The following is a 24,037-nucleotide window of genomic DNA, read 5'->3' on the forward strand; positions in this document are numbered from 1 at the left end:
CCTGTTGTTTTTGACTGGGTAACTATTAGAGAGACCCGGCTTGTCCTGTTGTTTTTGACTGAGTAACTATTAGAGAGACCCGCCTTGTCCTGTTGTTTTTGACTGGGTAACTATTAGAGAGACCCGGCTTGTCCTGTTGTTTTTGACTGAGTAACTATTAGAGACCCGGCTTGTCCTGTTGTTTATGACTGAGTAACTATTAGAGACCCGGCTTGTCCTGTTGTTTATGACTGGGTAACTATTTCTTCTATGTGCTCTAACATTCTTCTTCCTTCTCTCTCTCCTGTCTCTCTCTCCTGTCTCTCTCTCTCTCTCCTGTCTCTCTCTCTCCTGTCTCTCTCTCTCTCTCCTGTCTCTCTCTCTCTCCTGTCTCTCTCTCTCTCCTGTCTCTCTCTCTCTCCTGTCTCTCTCTCTCTCCTGTCTCTCTCTCTCCCCTGTCTCTCTCTCTCCCCTGTCTCTCTCTCTCTCCTGTCTCTCTCTCTCCCCTGTCTCTCTCTCTACACCCATCCCCTGTCTCTCTCCCCCGTCTCTCTCTCTCTCCCCCGTCTCTCTCTCTCTCCCCCGTCTCTCTCCCCCGTCTCTCTCTCTCTCCCCCGTCTCTCTCTCCTGTCTCTCTCTCTCTCCTGTCTCTCTCTCTCTCCTGTCTCTCTCTCTCTCCTGTCTCTCTCTCTCTCCTGTCTCTCTCTCTCCCCTGTCTCTCTCTCTACACCCATCCCCTGTCTCTCTCCCCCGTCTCTCTCTCTCTCCCCCGTCTCTCTCTCTCTCCCCCGTCTCTCTCTCTCTCCCCCGTCTCTCTCTCTCTCCCCCGTCTCTCTCTCTCTCCCCCGTCTCTCTCTCTCTCCCCCGTCTCTCTCTCTCTCCCCCGTGTCTCTCTCTCTCTCCCCCGTCTCTCTCTCTCTCTCTCTCCCTCCCCTATCCCCCGTCTCTCCCTCCCCTATCCCCCGTCTCTCTCTCTCCCTCCCCTATCCCCCGTCTCTCCCTCCCCCTCAGTAAGAACAGATTATCCAGTATGAATCCCGTCTACAGTCCTGTTCAGCCTGGAGCTCCCTACGGTAACCCCAAGAACATGGCCTACACAGGTGAGACACATATTACCTTGCTCCCACCCACCAATAAACACCCTCTCATCAAACCGAAGTGATTGGGCTAAGTGCTAATGATAATGACATGGTGGTTATGAGGCTGCTATACTAAGTCTACTAATGATAATGACATGGTGGTTATGAGGCTGCTATACTAAGTACTAATGATAATGACATGGCGGTTATAAGAGGCTGCTATACTAAGTACTAATGATAATGACATGGTGGTTATAAGAGGCTGCAGTACCAAGTCTACTAGTGATAATGACATGGTGGTTATAAGAGGCCGTTCTACCCCTAGAAAAAAGTGTAAAACCCCTACAGCAATGCAAAGATTTAAAAACAGACACATTTGTGGAATTGTTTTCTTGACATGTCGTCATGGAAACTGTAGGCAGTTAAACACTCAAACAGAATCAGGATGTGTCTTATTTCTATAGATATGGATGATTTACGAAGCCAGGCGTTTTGATCAGAAAGGCTATTGATTATAGACCTAATTAAGTTGGTTTTTCTCTCTCCTCACTTTTCTTATACAATTTAGGCGAGTGCTGTTTTCTCGTCTCCTGACTTCGCCGCTTCCTTCTCCACATTGTTCTCGACACCAATATGCTGGTTAACTGTGTTATTATTCACACAGTTAACATGGTCTAGGAAAAGGCGCACTGAAGTGTTTCTGAACCCGCGGACAGCAACCACTATCTAACATGGGAGAAAGCGTGTTTGTTAAAATATTCTAATTTGTTTTAGTGTTGCGCCATTGTTGTTACATAGTATAACCATATCCCATTTTAGTATCACATGTCTTAGAGTGATGGACTGTACCATCCCCACGGCCTTCATAATGGTTCAGTCCACTCAGACAGGCATGAATCAGACAGGTGTCTTGTACACCATATTGTACACCATTAATATTTATATATACTCGACTAAAGAAAGCTTGGTCGGCCAACAGCCTATCGACCAAACGATTGACCAGTCGATTTAAATGGGGTCAGTCAAAACACATCTTCCGGTAGGAATCAACTCCTTAAAATTCAGAATTTTTGGAAACGTAGGAGACAGATACGTTACCGAGTTTCCGAGAACGCAAACACTTGCGTCTTTCATAGCGAGCTAGCGAGGGACGGAGAGAGAGAGAGGCGAGGGACGGAGAGAGAGAGAGGCGAGGGACGGAGAGAGAGAGAGGCGAGGGACGGAGAGAGAGAGAGAGGCGAGGGACGGAGAGAGAGAGAGGCGAGGGACGGAGAGAGAGAGAGGCGAGGGACGGAGAGAGAGAGAGGCGAGGGACGGAGAGAGAGAGAGGCGAGGGACGGAGAGAGAGAGAGGCGAGGGACGGAGAGAGAGAGAGGCGAGGGACGGAGAGAGAGAGAGGCGAGGGACGGAGAGAGAGAGAGGCGAGGGACGGAGAGAGAGAGAGGCGAGGGACGGAGAGAGAGAGAGGCGAGGGACGGAGAGAGAGAGAGGCGAGGGACGGAGAGAGAGAGGGACGGAGGGACGGAGAGAGAGAGGGACGGAGGGACGGAGAGAGAGAGGCGAGGGACGGAGAGAGAGAGAGGCGAGGGACGGAGAGAGAGAGAGGCGAGGGACGGAGAGAGAGAGAGGCGAGGGACGGAGAGAGAGAGAGGCGAGGGACGGAGAGAGAGAGAGGCGAGGGACGGAGAGAGAGAGAGGCGAGGGACGGAGAGAGAGAGAAGCGAGGGACGGAGAGAGAGAGAGAGAGAGAGAGGCGAGGGACGGAGAGAGAGAGAGGCGAGGGACGGAGAGAGAGAGAGGCGAGGGACGGAGAGAGAGAGAAGCGAGGGACGGAGAGAGAGAGAGAGAGAGAGAGAGGCGAGGGACGGAGAGAGAGAGAGGCGAGGGACGGAGAGAGAGAAGCGAGAGACGGAGAGAGAGAGAGAGAAGCGAGGGACGGAGAGAGAGAGAGAGAGAGAGAGAGGCGAGGGACGGAGAGAGAGAGAAGCGAGGGACAGAGAGAGAGGGGCGAGGGACAGACAGAGAGAGGGGCGAGGGACGGAGAGAGGGGGAGAGAGGGGCGAGGGACGGAGAGAGAGAGGCGAGGGACGGAGAGAGAGAGGGGCGAGGGACGGAGAGAGGGGGAGAGAGGGGCGAGGGACGGAGAGAGAGGGGCGAGGGACGGAGAGAGAGGGGCGAGGGACGGAGAGAGAGGGGCGAGGGACGGAGAGAGAGAGGCGAGGGACGGAGAGAGAGAGGCGAGGGACGGAGAGAGAGAGGGGCGAGGGACGGAGAGAGAGAGAGAGAGAGAGGCGAGGGACGGAGAGAGAGAGGCGAGGGACGGAGAGAGAGAGGGGCGAGGGACGGAGAGAGGGGCGAGGGACGGAGAGAGAGAGAGAGGCGAGGGACGGAGAGAGAGAGGCGAGGGACGGAGAGAGAGAGGCGAGGGACGGAGAGAGAGAGGCGAGGGACGGAGAGAGAGAGGGACGAGGGACGGAGAGAGAGGGGCGAGGGACGGAGAGAGAGGGGCGAGGGACGGAGAGAGAGGGGCGAGGGACGGAGAGAGAGAGGGGCGAGGGACGGAGAGAGAGAGGGGCGAGGGACGGAGAGAGAGAGGGGCGAGGGACGGAGAGAGAGAGAGGCGAGGGACGGAGAGAGAGAGAGGCGAGGGACGGAGAGAGAGAGGCGAGGGACGGAGAGAGAGAGAGGCGAGGGACGGAGAGAGAGAGAGAGAGGGGCGAGGGACGGAGAGAGAGAGAGAGAGGGGCGAGGGACGGAGAGAGAGAGAGGCGAGGGACGGAGAGAGAGAGAGAGAGGCGAGGGACGGAGAGAGAGAGGCGAGGGACGGAGAGAGAGAGGCGAGGGACGGAGAGAGAGAGAGGCGAGGGACGGAGAGAGAGAGAGAGGCGAGGGACGGAGAGAGAGAGAGAGGCGAGGCGAGGGACGGAGAGAGAGAGAGAGAGGCGAGGGACGGAGAGAGAGAGGAGAGAGGCGAGGGACGGAGAGAGAGAGAGAGAGGGCGAGGGACGGAGAGAGAGAGAGAGAGGCGAGGGACGGAGAGAGAGAGAGAGAGGCGAGGGACGGAGAGAGAGAGAGAGAGGCGAGGGACGGAGAGAGAGAGAGAGGCGAGGGACGGAGAGAGAGAGAGAGGCGAGGGACGGAGAGAGAGAGGCGAGGACGGAGAGAGAGAGAGGCGAGGGACGGAGAGAGAGAGAGAGAGAGAGAGAGGCGAGGGACGGAGAGAGAGAGAGAGAGAGAGGCGAGGGACGGAGAGAGAGAGAGAGAGAGAGGCGAGGGACGGAGAGAGAGAGAGAGAGAGAGGCGAGGGACGGAGAGAGAGAGGCGAGGGACAGAGAGAGGCGAGGGACAGAGAGAGGCGAGGGACAGAGAGGCGAGGGACAGAGAGAGAGAGGGGCGAGGGACAGAGAGAGAGAGGGGCGAGGGACAGAGAGAGAGAGAGAGAGAGGCGAGGGACGGAGAGAGAGAGGGGCGAGGGACGAAGAGAGAGAGAGGGGCGAGGGACGAAGAGAGAGAGAGGGGCGGGACGGAGAGAGAGGGGCGGGACGGAGAGAGAGAGGCGAGGGACGGAGAGAGAGAGAGGCGAGGGGCGCAGTAATAGGTAGGTTCGGCCATCAGGCAGACAGGCCCTAGTGCATGGTTCTGTCTGTCTGGTGGCTGACCTGCCTATACTGATAGATAGACCTAGTGCATGGTTCTGACTATCTGCAATCAAAAGCTGTATCTCGCAATGGGATGCTGAATTTCACAATATCTTGGCTTGTAAATGTCTCGCGACTTCAGTAAAGCAGAACCTGTCATCAATGAACAGGCTAGGATATTCTACATGCAAGAGACCGAAGACTGAACACATTGGCATCATTAGCGAGGAGAGTTGAGTTTCATTTGAAGAAGAAAAAAAGAGGGGGAAAAAATGTCCCTTTTTTAGGATTTTTCTCATCGTTAAGGATCCCAATTTTGTTTAAGAGTTTGGACATTTAAACGTTTATGCCTTCCAATCCCTACGCCAACAGCAGACGTTCAGGAAGTGGCCTTTTCAGATCTATGAGTCCCCTGTGCAACCATTTGATGGCTCAGAGACTGACTTTAGAGATGGTATGATAGTCAGTCACTATACCAGGGTTATAACAGGGCCTGTATGTCACAGTGTGATGCTACCATGCACTATACCAGGGTTATAACAGAGCCTGTATGTCACAGTGTGATGCTACCATTCACTATACCAGGGTTATAACAGGGCCTGTAGGTCACAGTGTGCTGCTACCACTCACTATACCAGGGTTATAACAGAGCCTGTATGTCACAGTGTGATGCTACCATTCACTATACCAGGGTTATAACAGGGCCTGTAGGTCACAGTGTGATGCTACCATTCACTATACCAGGGTTATAACAGGGCCTGTAGGTCACAGTGTGATGCTACCATTCACTATACCAGGGTTATAACAGGGCCTGTATGTCACTGTGATGCTACCATTCACTATACCAGGGTTATAACAGGGCCTGTATGTCACAGTGTGATGCTACCATTCACTGTACCATGGTTATGACAGGGCCTGTGTGTCACAGTGTGATGCTACCATTCACTATACCAGGGTTATAACAGGGCCTGTAGGTCACAGTGTGATGCTACCATTCACTATACCATGGTTATGACAGGGCCTGTATGTCACAGTGTGATGCTACCATTCACTATACCAGGGTAATAACAGGGCCTGTATGTCACTGTGATGCTTCCATTCACTATACCAGGGTTATGACAGGGCCTGTATGTCACTGTGATGCTTCCATTCACTATACCAGGGTTATGACAGGGCCTGTGTGTCACAGTGTGATGCTACCATTCACTATACCAGGGTTATAACAGGGTCTGTAGGTCACAGTGTGCTGCTACCATTCACTATACCAGGGTTATAACCGGGCCTGTATGTCACAGTGTGATGCTACCATTCACTATACCAGGGTTATAACAGGGCCTGTAGGTCACAGTGTGATGCTACCATTCACTATACCAGGGTTATAACAGGGCCTGTATGTCACAGTGTGATGCTACCATTCACTATACCAGGGTTATAACAGGGCCTGTATGTCACAGTGTGACGCTACCATTCACTATACCAGGGTTATAACAGGGCCTGTATGTCACAGTGTGCTGCTACCATTCACTATACCAGGGTTATGACAGGGCCTGTATGTCACTGTGATGCTTCCATTCACTATACCAGGGTTATAACAGGGCCTGTATGTCACTGTGATGCTACCATTCACTATACCAGGGTTATAACAGGGCCTGTATGTCACAGTGTGATGCTACCATTCACTGTACCATGGTTATGACAGGGCCTGTGTGTCACAGTGTGATGCTACCATTCACTATACCATGGTTATGACAGGGCCTGTGTGTCACAGTGTGATGCTACCATTCACTATACCAGGGTTATGACAGGGCCTGTATGTCACTGTGATGCTTCCATTCACTATACCATGGTTATGACAGGGCCTGTATGTCACTGTGATGCTTCCATTCACTATACCAGGGTTATGACAGGGCCTGTATGTCACTGTGATGCTTCCATTCACTATACCAGGGTTATGACAGGGCCTGTATGGTACTGTGATGCTTCCATTCACTATACCAGGGTTATAACAGGGCCTGTATGTCACAGTGTGCTGCTACCATTCACTATACCAGGGTTATAACAGGGCCTGTATGTCACAGTGTGATGCTACCATTCACTGTACCATGGTTATGACAGGGCCTGTGTGTCACAGTGTGATGCTACCATTCACTATACCATGGTTATGACAGGGCCTGTGTGTCACAGTGTGATGCTACCATTCACTATACCATGGTTATGACAGGGCCTGTGTGTCAGTGTGATGCTTCCATTCACTATACCATGGTTATGACAGGGCCTGTGTGTCACAGTGTGATGGGACTGAGTGTGATATCTATCAGAATGTATGACTGTCCCCAACCACACAGCTGTCACCTCCACATACCACACACACACAGCAACATGGATGCTGCCTGTGTCATGCTTCTTCTCTCTCTCCATCCATCCCTTTCTCCATCCATCCCTTTCTCTCCATCCCTTTCTCTCTCCATCTATCCTTCTCTCCTCATCTCTCTTTCTCCATCCATCCATATCTCCCTCCCTCTCTTCCTCATTCCCTCCCTCTCTCCATCCCTCTCATTTCTCACCTTCCTCCCTCTCTCTTCCTCATTCCCTCCCTCTCTCCATCCCTCTCATTTCTCACCTTCCTCCCACACAATGTAATCACTGAAAAGACATAAACAATTCCTTGTCTCGTTAGTCGTTATACTGGAGGTTTTAATGTCTGCTAATTGGTGAGCCGATTAGCCGTCTGTTTCATCTCATCATTACACTGACACACAAACACAGTCTGGTTCCAGTTGTCTGGTTGTGTGAAACATCTCTCAATGAAGACAGATTAACAGCCAGAACCACTGTTCAACATGCTGTAGTATCCTGGTGTGCACCATGTTCTACTGTCTACACACACACAGGTGTTAACTCAACAGGAGAGCTCTCCCCCTCCTGCTGTGTGTGCTAAAACCATATGCATACATACTGTAAGACCGAGTGTCAATGTTTACAACTATACATTCACCCCAAAGTGTGTTGTCTGCCAGTGTGTGTGTTGCCTTCACCCTAGAGTGTGTTGTATACCAGTGTGTGTTGCGTTCACCCTCGAGTGTGTTGTATACCAGTGTGTGTGTTGCCTTCACCCTAGTGTGTTGTATACCTGTGTGTGTATGTGTGTGTGTTGCTTTCACCCCAGAGTGTGTTGTATACCAGTGTGTGTGTGTTGCGTTCACCCCAGAGTGTGTTGTCTGACAATGTGTGTGTGTTGCGTTCAGCCCAGAGTGTGTGTGTGTTGCGTTCACCCCAGTGTGTGTGTGTGTGTGTGTGTGTGTGTGTGTGTGTGTGTGTGTGTTTGTGTGTGTGTGTGTGTGTTGCGTTCACCCCAGTGTTTGTGTGTGTGTGTGTGTGTGTGTGTTACGTTCACCCCAGGGTGTGTTGTATGACAGTGTGTGTGTGTGTTGCGTTCTCATCATGTATGAACTGTTTCAGACTGTTTCTGGTGGGACTCTCCTTAAGACTCTCTTGTCCTCTGTAGGTTACCCAGGAGGTTACCCTACTGCTGCTCACACCTACACACCTAACCTCTACCAAACGGCTAGTCCAGGGTACCCACCAGGTAAGAACACACACCTAACCTCTACCAAACGGCTAGTACAGGGTACCCACTGGGTAAGAACACACACACACACCTAACCTCTACCAAACGGCTAGTCCAGGGTACCCACCAGGTAAGAACACACACCTAACCTCTACCAAACGGCTAGTCCAGGGTACCCACTGGGTAAGAACACACACACACACACCTAACCTCTACCAAACGGCTAGTCCAGGGTACCCACCAGGTAAGAACACACACCTAACCTCTACCAAACGGCTAGTCCAGGGTACCCACCAGGTAAGAACACACACCTAACCTCTACCAAACGGCTAGTCCAGGGTACCCACCAGGTAAAAACACACACCTAACCTCTACCAAACGGCTAGTCCAGGGTACCCACCAGGTAAAAACACACACCTAACCTCTACCAAACGGCTAGTCCAGGGTACCCACCAGGTAAGAACACACACCTAACCTCTACCAAACGGGTAGTCCAGGGTACCCACTGAGTAAGAACACACACCTAACCTCTACCAAACGGCTAGTCCAGGGTACCCACTGGGTAAGAACACACACACACACACACACACCTAACCTCTACCAAACGGCTAGTCCAGGGTACCCACCGGGTAAGAACACACACACACACACACCTAACCTCTACCAAACGGCTAGTCCAGGGTACCCACTGGGTAAGAACACACACCTAACCTCTACCAAACGGGTAGTCCAGGGTACCCACTGGGTAAGAACACACAAACACACACCTAACCTCTACCAAACGGCTAGTCCAGGGTACCCACTGGGTAAGAACACACACCTAACCTCTACCAAACAGGTTTGTCCAGGGTACCCACTGGGTAAGAACACAGACACCGGTAGAAAATGGCTTATCGCAGTGGTTATTAACAATTTCATAAATCATCACCTAGCTACACTTAAAGGCTTATAGCAGTGACACTTGTAGATGTCAGCTACCTCTAGGAGATAGAGTTACTGTTGGAGCTGTCAGTTAGCTCTAGGAGGTAGATTTACTGTTGGAGCTGTCAGCTAGTTCTAGGAGGTATAGTTACTGCTGGAGCTGTCGGCTAGCTCTAGGAGGTAGTTACTGCTGGAGCTGTCAGCTCGCTCTAGGAGGTATAGTTACTCCTGGAGCTGTCAGTTAGCTCTAGGAAGTTTGGAGCTGTCGGCTAGATCTAGGAGGTAGAGTTACTGTTGGAGCTGTCAGCAAGCTCTAGGAGGTAGAGTTACTGTTGGAGCTGTCAGCAAGCTCTAGGAGGTAGTTACTGTTGGAGCTGTCAGCTAGCTCTAGGAGGTAGAGTTACTGTTGGAGCTGTCAGCAAGCTCTAGGAGGTAGTTACTGTTGGAGCTGTCAGCTAGCTCTAGGAGGTAGAGTCACTGTTGGAGCTGTCAGCTAGCTCTAGGAGGTAGGGTTACTGTTGGAGCTGTCAGCTAGCTCTAGGAGGTAGAGTTACTGCTGGAGCTGTCAGTTAGCTCTAGGAAGTATAGTTACTGTTGGAGCTGTCAGCTAGCTCTAGGAGGTAGGGTTACTGTTGGAGCTGTCAGTTAGCTCTAGGAGGTAGGGTTACTGTTGGAGCTGTCGGCTAGATCTAGGAGGTAGGGTTACTGTTGGAGCTGTCAGCTAGCTCTAGGAGGTAGGGTTACTGTTGGAGCTGTCGGCTAGATCTAGGAGGTAGACTTACTGTTGGAGCTGTCAGCTAGCTCTAGGAGGTAGGGTTACTGTTGGAGCTGTCGGCTAGCTCTAGGAGGTAGAGGTACTGTTGGAGCTGTCAGCTAGCTCTAGGAGGTAGTTACTGTTGGAGCTGTCAGCTAGCTCTAGGAGGTAGGGTTACTGTTGGAGCTGTCAGCTAGCTCTAGGTGGTATAGTTACTGTTGGAGCTGTCAGCTAGCTCTAGGAGGTAGGGTCACTGTTGGAGCTGTCAGCTAGCTCTAGGAGGTAGGGTTACTGTTGGAGCTGTCGGCTAGATCTAGGAGGTACAGTTACTGCTGGAGCTGTCGGCTAGCTCTAGGAGGTAAGGTTACTGTTGGAGCTGTTGGCTAGCTCTAGGAGGTAGAGTTGCTGTTGGAGCTGTCAGCAAGCTCTAGTAGGTAGAGTTACTGCTGGAGCTGTCAGCTAGCTGTAGGAGGTATAGTTACTGTTGGAGCTGTCAGCTAGCTCTAGGAGGTAAAGTTGCTGCTGGAGCTGTCAGCTAGCTCTAGGAGGTAGGGTTACTGTTGGAGCTGTCAGCAATCTCTAGGAGGTAAAGTTACTGATGGAGCTGTCAGCTAGCTCTAGGAGGTAAAGTTACTGATGGAGCTGTCAGCTAGCTCTAGGAGGTAGGGTTACTGTTGGAGCTGTCAGCTAGCTCTAGGAGGTAGGGTTACTGTTGGAGCTGTCATCTAGCTCTAGTAGATATAGTTACTGCTGGAGCTGTCAGCTCGCTCTAGGAGGTATAGTTACTGCTGGAGCTGTCAGCTCGCTCTAGGAGGTAGGGTTACTGTTGGAGCTGTCAGCTAGCTCTAGGAGGTAGGGATATTGTTGGAGCTGTCAGCTAGCTCTAGGAGGTAGAGTTACTGTTGGAGCTGTCTGCTAGCTCTAGGAGGTAGAGTTACTGTTGGAGCTGTCAGCTCGCTCTAGGAGGTAGGGTTACTGTTGGAGCTGTCAGCTAGCTCTAGGAGGTAGGGATATTGTTGGAGCTGTCAGCTAGCTCTAGGAGGTAGAGTTACTGTTGGAGCTGTCAGCTAGCTCTAGAAGGTAGAGTTACTGTTGGAGCTGTCAGCTAGCTCTAGTAGGTATAGTTACTGCTGGAGCTGTCAGCTCGCTCTAGGAGGTAGGGTTACTGTTGGAGCTGTCAGCTAGCTCTAGGAGGTAGGGATATTGTTGGAGCTGTCAGCTAGCTCTAGGAGGTAGGGTTACTGTTGGAGCTGTCAGCTAGCTCTATGAGGTAGAGTTACTGCTGGAGCTGTCAGCTAGCTCTAGGAGGTATAGTTACTGTTGGAGCTGTCAGCCAGCTCTAGGAGGTAGAGTTACTGTTGGAGCTGTCGGCTAGCTCTAGGAGGTAGGGTTACTGTTGGAGCTGTCAGCTAGCTCTAGGAGGTAGGGATATTGTTGGAACTGTCAGCTAGCTCTAGGAGGTAGAGTTACTGTTGGAGCTGTCAGCTAGCTCTAGGAGGTAGAGTTACTGTTGGAGCTGTCTGCTAGCTCTAGGAGGTAGAGTTACTGTTGGAGCTGTCAGCTCGCTCTAGGAGGTAGGGTTACTGTTGGAGCTGTCAGCTAGCTCTAGGAGGTAGGGATATTGTTGGAGCTGTCAGCTAGCTCTAGGAGGTAGGGTTACTGTTGGAGCTGTCAGCTAGCTCTATGAGGTAGAGTTACTGCTGGAGCTGTCAGCTAGCTCTAGGAGGTATAGTTACTGCTGGAGCTGTCAGCTAGCTCTAGGAGGTAGAGTTACTGTTGGAGCTGTCGGCTAGCTCTAGGAGGTAGGGTTACTGTTGGAGCTGTCAGCTAGCTCTATGAGGTAGAGTTACTGCTGGAGCTGTCAGCTAGCTCTAGGAGGTAGAGTTACTGTTGGAGCTGTCAGCTAGCTCTAGGAGGTAGAGTTACTGTTGGAGCTGTCTGCTAGCTCTAGGAGGTAGAGTTACTGTTGGAGCTGTCAGCTCGCTCTAGGAGGTAGGGTTACTGTTGGAGCTGTCAGCTAGCTCTAGGATTTAGGGATATTGTTGGAGCTGTCAGCTAGCTCTAGGAGGTATAGTTACTGTTGGAGCTGTCAGCTAGCTCTAGGAGGTATAGTTACTGTTGGAGCTGTCAGCCAGCTCTAGGAGGTAGAGTTACTGTTGGAGCTGTCGGCTAGCTCTAGGGGGTAGGGTTACTGTTGGAGCTGTCAGCTAGCTCTATGAGGTAGAGTTACTGCTGGAGCTGTCAGCTAGCTCTAGGAGGTATAGTTACTGTTGGAGCTGTCAGCCAGCTCTAGGAGGTAGAGTTACTGTTGGAGCTGTCGGCTAGCTCTAGGTGGTAGGGTTACTGTTGGAGCTGTCAGCTAGCTGTAGGAGGTAGGGTTACTGTTTGAGCTGTCAGCTAGTTCTAGGATGTAGGGTTACTGTTGGAGCTGTCAGCTAGCTTTAGGAGGTAGGGTTACTGTTGGAGCTGTCAGCTAGCTCTAGGAGGTAGAGTTACTGTTGGAGCTGTCAGCTAGCTCTAGGAGGTAGAGTTACTGCTGGATCTGTCAGCTAGCTTTTGGAGGTAGGGTTACTGCTGGAGCTGTCAGCTAGCTCTATGAGGTAGAGTTACTGCTGGAGCTGTCAGCTAGCTCTAGGAGGTATAGTTACTGTTGGAGCTGTCAGCCAGCTCTAGGAGGTAGAGTTACTGTTGGAGCTGTCGGCTAGCTCTAGGAGGTAGGGTTACTGTTGGAGCTGTCAGCTAGCTCTATGAGGTAGAGTTACTGCTGGAGCTGTCAGCTAGCTCTAGGAGGTATAGTTACTGTTGGAGCTGTCAGCCAGCTCTAGGAGGTAGAGTTACTGTTGGAGCTGTCGGCTAGCTCTAGGGGGTAGGGTTACTGTTGGAGCTGTCAGCTAGCTCTATGAGGTTGAGTTACTGCTGGAGCTGTCAGCTAGCTCTAGGAGGTATAGTTACTGTTGGAGCTGTCAGCCAGCTCTAGGAGGTAGAGTTACTGTTGGAGCTGTCGGCTAGCTCTAGGTGGTAGGGTTACTGTTGGAGCTGTCAGCTAGCTGTAGGAGGTAGGGTTACTGTTTGAGCTGTCAGCTAGTTCTAGGATGTAGGGTTACTGTTGGAGCTGTCAATCTGCTAAGTTTGGGTCTCAATTTACTGTTGCAAGTTAGTATAGTAGAGTATTTGGTTGTGCGCTAGCATTTTTTCTCTCATGTCAGTCACTGATAGTTACTCAATTAGCCCATGTCAGCAAACATATTTAGATTGGTAAGTTAGTCTAGCTACCAGGATCTCTAAACTTAGTAATCATGGTCGAATTACCTGCCGATGGTTCCTCATTGATTTTGTTAGTCAGTCTCACTCAGATGTCATATTTCAAACTGCAAACATTTCTCTCCATCCTATTTCAAAATTTGTAAAATTGCAGGAAATTAGTTATAAAATGGCAAAATTGTTCTCTGCGCCCCATGACAAAGTGTGTAGAATTGCCCAAAATGTATTCTAAAGTGTAAAAATGTCTGTCCCCTGTCAAGAAGTGGGAATCTTAAACAAATTGGCTCTCAATGTGTGTGGGGAGGGGGTGTGGATGCAGGTACGCACAGACACACAAGCAACTGCGGCCCCTCATGAATCTAAAGCTAACGTAACCTTGTCTCGTCTCCACCTTCTGGCCCATCTCCACTTTCTGGCCCATCTCCACTTTCTGGCCCATCTCCACCTTCTGGCCCATCTCCACCTTCTGGCCCATCTCCACTTTCTGGCCCCAGTGATTCTCTGGTGGGTTACATGAGGACTTCGTGTTTTCAGCACTAGACCTCAACGTTTTTGAATAGACTACGCAGGTCAATTTCAGAGAGCAGTGTTGTGATTAAATACATTATCCACATACTGTTCATTCACCCACGGCCTTCAGTCTGGAGACAATAACACAGTTTGGTAGCGGCTGTACGCTGATGCTGCCGTTCAGAGCTGGTTGATGGTGATGCATACTGGAGCTCCTCAGCATCTCTCTCTCTTTGTTCCGGTGTCCTTGGCTCTGTATTCTAGAAGCCTCTAAACAGAGCAGCACTTTACTGTATGACCTTCATCTGCCCCCTGGTGGTTTTAACAGAGTACTACACAACGGTGTACAGTTGAAGTCGGAAGTTTACATACACCTTAGCCAAATACATTTAAACTCAGTTTTTCACAATTCCTGACATTTAATCCTAATAAAAATCCCCTATTTTAGGTCAGTTAGGATCACCACTTTATTTTAATGTCAGAATAATAGTAGAGATAATTATTTATTTCAGCTTTTATTTCTTTCATCACATTCCCAGTGGGTCAGAAGTTTACATACACTCAATTAGTATTTGGTAGCACTGCCTTTAAATTGTTTAACTTGGGTCAAATGTTTTGGGTAGAGTTCTGTGTTGGGTGAATTTTGGCCCATTCCTCCTGACAGAGCTGGTGTAACTGAGTCAGGTTTGTAGGCCTCCTTGCTCGCACACGCTTTTTCAGTTATGCCCACAAGTTTTCTATAGGATTGAGGTCAAGGATTTGTGATGGCCACTCCAATACCTTGACTTTGTTGTCCTTTAAGCCATTTTGCCACAACTTGGGAAGTATGCATGGGGTCATTGTCCATTTGGAAGACCCATTTGCGACCAAGTGTTAACTTCCTGACTGATGTCTTGAGATGTTACTTCAATATATCCACATAATTTTCCTTCCTCATGATGTGAAGTGCACCAGTCACTCCTGCAGCAAAGCACCCCCACAACTAGAGGCTACCACCCCTGTGCTTCACGGTTGGGATGGTGTTCTTCGGCTTGCAAGCCTCCCCTTTTTTCCTCCAAACAAAACAATGGTAATTAGGGCCAAACAGTTCTATTTTTGTTTCTTCAGACCAAAGGACATTTCTCCGAAAAGTATGATCTTTGTCCCCATGTGCAGTTGCAAACCGTAGTCTGGCTTTTTTATGGCAGTTTAGGAGCAGTGGCTTCTTCCTTGCTGAGCGGCCTTTCAGGTTATGTCGATATAGGACTCGTTTTACTGTGGATATAGATAGTTTTGTACCTGTTTCCTCCAGCATCTTCACAAGGTCCTTTGCTGTTGTTCTGGGATTGACTTGCCCTTTTCACACCAAAGTACGTTCATCTCAAGGAGACAGAATGCGTCTCCTTCCTGAGCGGTATGAAGGCTGCGTGGTCCCATGGTGTTTATACTTGCGTACTATTGTTTGTACAGATGAATGTGGTACCTTCAGGCATTTGGAAATTGCTCCCAAGGATGAACCAGACTTGTGGAGGTCCACAATGTTTTTTCTGGGGTCTTGGCTGATTTCTTTTGATTTTGTCAAGCAAAGAGGTACTGAGTTTGAAGGTAGGCCTTGAAATAAATCCACAGGTACACCTCCAATTGACTCAAATGATGTCAATTAGCCTATCAGAAGCTTGACATAATTTTCTGGAATTTTCCAAGCTCTTTAAAGGCACAGTGAACTTAGTGTATGCAAACTTCTGACCCACTGGAATTGTGATACAGTGAATTATTAATTAAATAATCTGTCTGTAAACAATTGTTGGAATAATTACTTGTGTCATGCACAAAGTAGATGTCCTAACTGACTTGCCAAAACTATAGTTTGTTAACAATACATTTGTGGAGTGGTTGAAAAACGAGTTTTAATGACTCCAACCTAAGTGTATGTAAACTTCTGACTTCAACTATAGATCAGGGGTTTCCAACAGGTTGATTGGGAGCTACCAGTAACTCAGAGCTACCAGTAGTAACTCAGAGCTACCAGTAGTAACTCAGAGCTACCAGTAGTAACTCAGAGCTACCAGTAGTAACTCAGAGCTACCAGTAGTAACTCAGAGCTACCAGTAGTAACTCAGAGCTACCAGTAGTAACTCAGAGCTACCAGTAGTAACTCAGAGCTACCAGTAGTAACTCAGAGCTACCAGTAGTAACTCTGAGCTACCAGTAGTAACTCTGAGCTACCAGTAGTAACTCTGAGCTACCAGTAGTAACTCTGAGCTACCAGTAGTAACTCTGAGCTACCAGTAGTAACTCTGAGCTACCAGTAGTAACTCTGAGCTACCAGTAGTAGCTCTGAGCTACCAGTAGTAACTCTGAGCTACCAGTAACTCTAGCTCGGAGCTACCAGTAGTAGCTCGGAGCTACCAGTAGTAGCTCGGAGCTACCAGTAGTAGCTCGGAGCTACCAGTAGTAGCTCGGAGCTACCAGTAGTAACTCGGAGCTACCAGTAGTAACTCGGAGCTACCAGTAGTAACTCGGAGCTACCAGTAGTAACTCGGAGCTACCAGTAGTAACTCGGAGCTACCAGTAGTAACTCGGAGCTACCAGTAGTAACTCGGAGCTACCAGTAGTAACTCGGAGCTACCAGTAGTAACTCGGAGCTACCAGTAGTAACTCGGAGCTACCAGTAGTAACTCGGAGCTACCAGTAGTAACTCGGAGCTACCAGTAGTAACTCGGAGCTACCAGTAGTAACTCGGAGCTACCAGTAGTAACTCGGAGCTACCAGTAGTAACTCGGAGCTACCAGTAGTAACTCGGAGCTACCAGTAGTAACTCGGAGCTACCAGTAGTAACTCGGAGCTACCAGTAGTAACTCGGAGCTACCAGTAGTAACTCGGAGCTACCAGTAGTAACTCGGAGCTACCAGTAGTAACTCGGAGCTACCAGTAGTAACTCGGAGCTACCAGTAGTAACTCGGAGCTACCAGTAGTAACTCGGTGCCAACATATGAGTAGCTCGCCAAACAATTCTGAAAACACATTACATTTTCTATATTTTCCACTGAAAACTGTCATTAACAAATCAGACAATGCAAGCTCACAGTTTATATCTAATTTATGCAGCATTGACATTATCCCACCCCTGGTTAGCCACTAAAGCCAAACCTAACACAATATCTGCCAATTAATTTCCAGCAATATTGCCCCTGGCTATCTGTGTGCGTTTGTCTATTTTTTGTATTTCATCTAGTATTAACTAGGCAAGTCAGTTAAGAAAAAAATTGTATTTTTATTGACGGCCTACCCCAGGCAAACTCTGACAACGCTGGGCCACCTTATTGGACTCCCAATCACGGCTAGATGTGACACAGCCTGGATTCGAACCAGGGACTGCAGTGTTGCCTCTTGCACTGAGATGCTGCGCCACTCGGGAGCCCTTTAATTGCACATCTAGTGAGTGAGGAATGTGCAGGTACTTTAACTTTGCAGTAAACGTTTAATTAAGGTTTTTGGGGAAGTATCTGTCAACTCACACCAACTGGCTACAGACGGTGTTCCTAGGCCGTCATTGAAAATAAGAATTTGTTCTTAACTGACTTGCCTAGTTAAATAAAAAATTAAAAAATGTTTTCTTCCAGACCAAAATAAAATTGTTCTGATGTGATTTAAGCATTGAAATTCTCTATGAACAATTTTTTATTTTGAGAGTGAAAAACAAAACAAAACCAGGAACATTTTAACTGAATATAATTTGGGGAAAAGCCCAGATTGTATAGCCCCCCCCCCCTCTTAGTTATTATTTTACCATGTATATTGATAAAATCTGTGCACTACTTTCTCTTGTACACTAAGGACCCAGGGGAGGGGAGAGAAGAAGAGAAGAATGTGCCTATTTGAAAGCTAGAAAAAATGGTGTAGCTTGGACATGTTTAATTTTAAAAAGTAGCTCTCATGCTAGAAAAGGTTGTAAACCCTGTTGTAGAGTAGTCGGCTGCCCACTGGTGGTTCTATCAGAGTACTACAAGTCAGTCGGCTGCCCCCTGGTGGTTCTATCAGAGTACTACAAGTCAGTCAGCTGCCCCCTGGTGGTTCAATCAGAGTACTACATGTCAGCTGCACCCTGCTGGTTCTATAAGGGTCTGAATTATGTGTGTGTGTGTGTGTGTGTGGTGTGTGTGCGTGCGTGCGCAGTGCATTCGGAAGGTATTCAGACCCCTTGACGTTTTCCATTTTGTTACATTACAGCCTTATTCTAAAATTGATGAAAAAAATATGTTCCTCGGTAATCTACACACAATACCCCATAGTGACAAAGCAAAAAAAAAATGTTTTTAAATGTTTGCAAATTTATAAAAAGTGAAATTACATTTACATAAGTTTTCAGACCCTATGCTCAGTACTTTGTTGAAGCACCTTTGGCAGCGATTACAGCCTCGAGTCTTCTTGGGTATGACGCTACAAACTTGGCACACCTGTATTTGGGGAGTTTCTCCCATTCTTCTCTGCAGATCCTCTCATGCTCTGTCAGATTGGATGGGGGGCGTCACTGCACAGATATTTTCAGGTCTTTCCAGAGATGTTTGATCATGTTCAAGTCCAGGCTTAGGCTGAGCACTCAAAGACATTCAGAGACTTGTCCTGAAGCCACTCCTGCATTGTGTTGGCTGTGTGCTTAGGGTCGTTGTCCTGTTGGAAGATGAACCTTCGGCCCTTTCATCTTTCCCTCGATCCTGACTAGTCTCCCAGTCCCTGCTGCTGAAAAACATCCCCACGGCATGATGCTGCTACCACCATGCTACACTGTAGGGATGGTGCCAGGTTTCCTCCAGACCCATGGCATTCAGGCCAAAGAGTTCAATCTTGGTTTCATCAGACCAGAGAATCTTAGGTGCCTTTTGACAAACTCCAAGCAGGCTGTCATGTGTCTTTTACTGAGGAGTGGCATCCAACTGACTACAGGTTTTCTGGAAGGTTTTCCCGTCTCCACAGAGGAACTCTAGAGCTCTGGGAGAGTAACAATCGGGTTCCTCCCTGCCCAAGACCCTTCTCCCCTGATTGCTCAGTCTCGCCGGGCGGCCAACTCTAGGAAGAGTCTTGGTGGTTCCAAACTTCTTCCGTTTAAGAATGTGTTCTTGTGGACCTTCAATGCAGCAGAAATGCTTTGGTACCTTTCCCCAGATCTGTACCTCAACACGATTCTGTCTTGGAGCTCTACAGACAGTTCCTTTGACCTCATGGCTTGGTTTTTGCTCTGACATGCACTGTCAACTATGGGACCTTATATAGACAGGTGTGTGCGGAACAGGAGAGGAGCTCAAGCAGGAGAACATTTGAGGTGTCGGCACTCGGCTCCGGCCCAAGTCAAGCACTGTGGAAATGTCATGTTATAGAAGGGCCGAGCTCAAAAACACCCCAAAACGTTGTTTTAGAAACGCCACTGGGCCCCAAAACGTTGTTTTAGAAATGCCACTGGGCCCCAAAACGTTGTTTTAGAAATGCCACTGGGCCCCAAAACGTTGTTTTAGAAATGCCACTGGGCCCCAAAACGTTGTTTTAGAAATGCCACTGGGCCCCAAAACGTTGTTTTAGAAATGCCACTGGGCCCCAAAACGTTGTTTTAGAAATGCCACTGGGCCCCAAAACGTTGTTTTAGAAATGCCACTGGGCCCCAAAACGTTGTTTTAGAAATGCCACTGGGCCCCAAAACGTTGTTTTAGGAATGCCACTGGGCCCCAAAACGTTGTTTTAGAAACGCCACTGGGCCCCAAAACGTTGTTTTAGAAACGGCACTGGGCACCTAAACGTTGTTTTAGAAACGGCAAAGCTCTCAGTATAGTGATGCAGGTCTTTTAGATGTTGTACACATGCCATTGTGCCTACCCAAACTTTATCCGCAACGTTACATTCCATTTACCTCTCCGTCCATTCTTCAGGTGACTGCCTAAATAAACAAAACACTACACGAGGGAAACATAGTACATTGAAAGCATGGGGTGCTTCCACACAGGAAGTTCCAGACACTTGTAGAATCTATTACAGTCTCCTTTAGTGATGAGGCTCTCCCACAAGGAGACTGTAGTAATGAGGCTCTACCACTATGAGGAGACTGTAGTAATGAGGCTCTACCACTAGGAGGAGACTGTAGTGAAGAGGCTCTACCACTAGGAGCCTGTAGTGAAGAGGCTCTACCACTAGGAGCCTGTAGTGAAGAGGCTCTACCACTATGAGAAGACTGTAGTAATGAGGCTCTACCACTAGGAGGAGACTGTAGTGATGAGGCTCTACCACTAGGAGACTAGTGATGAGGCTCTACCACTAGGAGACTGTAATGACGAGGCTCTACCACTAGGAGGAGACTGTAGTGATGAGGCTCTACCACTAGGAGGAGACTGTAATGACGAGGCTCTACCACTAGGAGGAGACTGTAGTGATGAGGCTCTACCACTAGGAGACTGTAGTGATGAGGCTCTACCACTAGGAGACTGTAGTGATGAGGCTCTACCACTAGGAGACTGTAGTGATGAGGCTCTACCACTAGGAGACTGTAGTGATGAGGCTCTACCACTAGGAGACTGTAATGACGAGGCTCTACCACTAGGAGACTGTAATGACGAGGCTCTACCACGAGGAGGAGACTGTAGTGATGAGGCTCTACCACTAGGAGGAGACTGTAATGACGAGGCTCTACCACTAGGAGGAGACTGTAGTGATGAGGCTCTACCACGAGGAGACGACTGTAATGATGAGGCTCTACCACTAGGAGGAGACTGTAGTGATGAGGCTCTACCACGAGGAGGAGACTGTAGTGATGAGGCTCTATCACTAGGAGGAGACTGTAATGACGAGGCTCTACCACTAAAAGACTGTAATGACGAGGCTCTACCACTAGGAGACTGTAATGACGAGGCTCTACCACTAGGAGACTGTAGTGACGAGGCTCTACCACTAGGAGGAGACTGTAGTGACGAGACTCTACCACTAGGAGGAGACTGTAGTGATGAGGCGCTACCACGAGGAGACGACTGTAATGATGAGGCTCTACCACTAGGAGGAGACTGTAGTGACGAGGCTCTACCACTAGGAGGAGACTGTAGTGACGAGACTCTACCACTAGGAGGAGACTGTAGTGACGAGGCTCCTGGTGGCCCAACGCCCTGTTAAGTCACTTTATATTGGTGTTTCCTGTATTTTGTCAGTTACCATAATGGGGATGATGAATTGATTTGCAGTTTGGGGTAGGTTAAAAACGTGAAATCACAGGAAAGGTTTCTGTACCTTTTGGAATATTCCATCTACATAAATAATTTGTTTGGTTGTAAAAAATAACTTCTCCTTTAAGCCTTATACCAGTCTTGGTCCATTAGTGCAGCGCATATACATCAAATCAAATGTATTTATATAGCCCTTCTTACATCAGCTGATATCTCAAAGTGCTGTACAGAAACCCAGCCTAAAACCCAAACAGCAAGCAATGCAGGTGTAGAAGCACATCAAGAAAGATCTATTAGAGGATATAGGACTATTGACACGCGCCAAATGTCAACAGTACAATAGTGGTATGTGGGTGGGGAGCTAGGTGACACAGCAGGATGTATAGAAGACTGTAGTGATGAGGCTCTACCACTAGGAGACTGTAATGATGAGGCTCTACCACTAGGAGACTGTAATGATGAGGCTCTACCACTAGGAGGAGACTGTAATGATGAGGCTCTACCACTAGGAGGAGACTGTAATGATGAGGCTCTACCACTAGGAGGAGACTGTAATGATGAGGCTCTACCACTAGGAGGAGACTGTAATGATGAGGCTCTACCACTACATGGATACTGTAATGAGGCTCTACCACTAGGAGACTATGGTGATGAGGCTCTACCACTAGGATGATACTGTAATGATGGGGCTCTACCACTACGTGGATACTGTAATGATGAGGCTCTACCACTACGTGGATACTGTAATGATGAGGCTCTATCAATAGGAGGAGACTGTAGTGATGAGGCTCTACCACTACGAGACTGTAATGATGAGGCTGTACCACTTGGAGGAGACTGTAGTGATGAGGCTCTACCACTAGGAGGAGACTAGTGATGAGGCTCTACCACTACGAGACTGTAATGATGAGGCTGTACCACTAGGAGGAGACTGTAGTGATGAGGCTCTACCACTAGGAGACTGTAATGATGAGGCTCTACCACTAGGAGGAGACACTGACTTGGTGACAATGTTAATTGTGCCATTCTTTTTTTATAGATTTATTCTGGTTTTAGTCATTTGAATAACGATTGTCTAGTTATTGTCAATGACACAAAGTGGGCCATTTTAGTCAACTCCGTTCCCTTTAATTTTCGTCATCAGATTTGTATTGCCTCATTAATATAGTAAACATAAATAACTGATTCCATGTGCATACGTAGCCTTGTCCTAATGCCAGGGCCACGTTCAGTAGACTACTGGTGATGTTACCAGGGCCACGTTCAGTATGCTACTGGTGATGTTACCAGGGCCACGTTCAGTAGACTACTGGTGATGTTACCAGGGCCACGTTCAGTAGACTACTGGTGATGTTACCAGGGCCACGTTCAGTAGACTACTGGTGATGTTACCAGGGCCACGTTCAGTAGACTACTGGTGATGTTACCAGGGCCACGTTCAGTAGACTACTGGTGACGTTACCAGGGCCACGTTCAGTAGACTACTGGTAACGTTGCCATGGCTACGTTCAGTAGACTACTGGTGATGTTACCAAGGCCACGTTCAGTAGACTACTGGTGATGTTACCAGGGCCACGTTCAGTAGACTACTGGTGATGTTACCATGGCCACGTTCAGTAGACTACTGGTGATGTTACCAGGGCCACGTTCAGTAGACTACTGGTGATGTTACCAGGGCCACGTTCAGTAGACTACTGGTGATGTTACCAGGTCCACGTTCAGTAGACTACTGGTGATGTTACCAGGGCCACGTTCAGTAGACTACTGGTGACGTTACCAGGGCCATGTTCAGTAGACTACTGGTAACGTTGCCATGGCCACGTTCAGTAGACTACTGGTGATGTTACCAGGGCCACGTTCAGTAGACTACTGGTGATGTTACCATGGCCACGTTCAGTAGACTACTGGTGATGTTACCAGGGCCACGTTCAGTAGACTACTGGTGATGTTACCAGGGCCACGTTCAGTAGACTACTGGTGATGTTACCAGGGCCACGTTCAGTATGCTACTGGTGATGTTACCAGGGCCACGTTCAGTAGACTACTGGTGATGTTACCAGGGCCACGTTCAGTAGACTACTGGTGATGTTACCAGGGCCACGTTCAGTAGACTACTGGTGACGTTACCAGGGCCACGTTCAGTAGACTACTGGTAACGTTGCCATGGCTACGTTCAGTAGACTACTGGTGATGTTACCAAGGCCACGTTCAGTAGACTACTGGTGATGTTACCAGGGCCACGTTCAGTAGACTACTGGTGATGTTACCATGGCCACGTTCAGTAGACTACTGGTGATGTTACCAGGGCCACGTTCAGTAGACTACTGGTGATGTTACCAGGGCCACGTTCAGTAGACTACTGGTGATGTTACCAGGTCCACGTTCAGTAGACTACTGGTGATGTTACCAGGGCCACGTTCAGTAGACTACTGGTGACGTTACCAGGGCCATGTTCAGTAGACTACTGGTAACGTTGCCATGGCCACGTTCAGTAGACTACTGGTGATGTTACCAGGGCCACGTTCAGTAGACTACTGGTGATGTTACCATGGCCACGTTCAGTAGACTACTGGTGATGTTACCAGGGCCACGTTCAGTAGACTACTGGTGATGTTACCAGGGCCACGTTCAGTAGACTACTGGTGATGTTACCAGGGCCACGTTCAGTAGACTACTGGTGACGTTACCAGGGCCAAGTTCAGTAGACTACTGGTAACGTTGCCATGGCTACGTTCAGTAGACTACTGGTAACGTTGCCATGGCTACGTTCAGTAGACTACTGGTGATGTTGCCATGGCTACGTTCAGTAGACTACTGGTGATGTTACCATGGCCACGTTCAGTAGACTACTGGTGATGTTACCAGGGCCACGTTCAGTAGACTACTGGTGATGTTACCAGGGCCACGTTCAGTAGACTACTGGTGACGTTACCAGGGCCACGTTCAGTAGACTACTGGTGACGTTGCCATGGCTACGTTCAGTAGACTACTGGTGATGTTACCATGGCTACGTTCAGTAGACTACTGGTGATGTTACCATGGCTACGTTCAGTAGACTACTGGTGATGTTACCATGGCTACGTTCAGTAGACTACTGGTGATGTTGCCATGGCTACGTTCAGTAGACTACTGGTAACGTTGCCATGGCTACG

At 48.9% G+C, this 24,037-nt stretch overlaps 1 protein-coding gene across 4 annotated transcripts in view; it reads left to right on the top strand.

Moving 5' to 3' along the window:
• The window catches only part of LOC109909287 (protein FAM168A), a 56,616-nt gene that overhangs the window by 25,860 nt on the left and 6,719 nt on the right, over positions 1-24,037 (top strand). For 3 of the 4 annotated variants that reach the window (XM_031795491.1, XM_031795492.1, XM_031795493.1), the window contains 2 exons: positions 991-1,079; positions 8,202-8,282. In XM_031795491.1, the coding sequence (XP_031651351.1) occupies positions 991-1,079; positions 8,202-8,282 (170 nt within the window). The remainder of the gene's footprint in view (positions 1-990; positions 1,080-8,201; positions 8,283-24,037) is intronic. The other variant, XM_031795494.1, reaches the window with a different exon arrangement.

Source organism: Oncorhynchus kisutch, linkage group LG18 (assembly GCF_002021735.2).
Source record: "Oncorhynchus kisutch isolate 150728-3 linkage group LG18, Okis_V2, whole genome shotgun sequence".
Taxonomy (NCBI): Eukaryota; Metazoa; Chordata; class Actinopteri; order Salmoniformes; family Salmonidae; genus Oncorhynchus; species Oncorhynchus kisutch.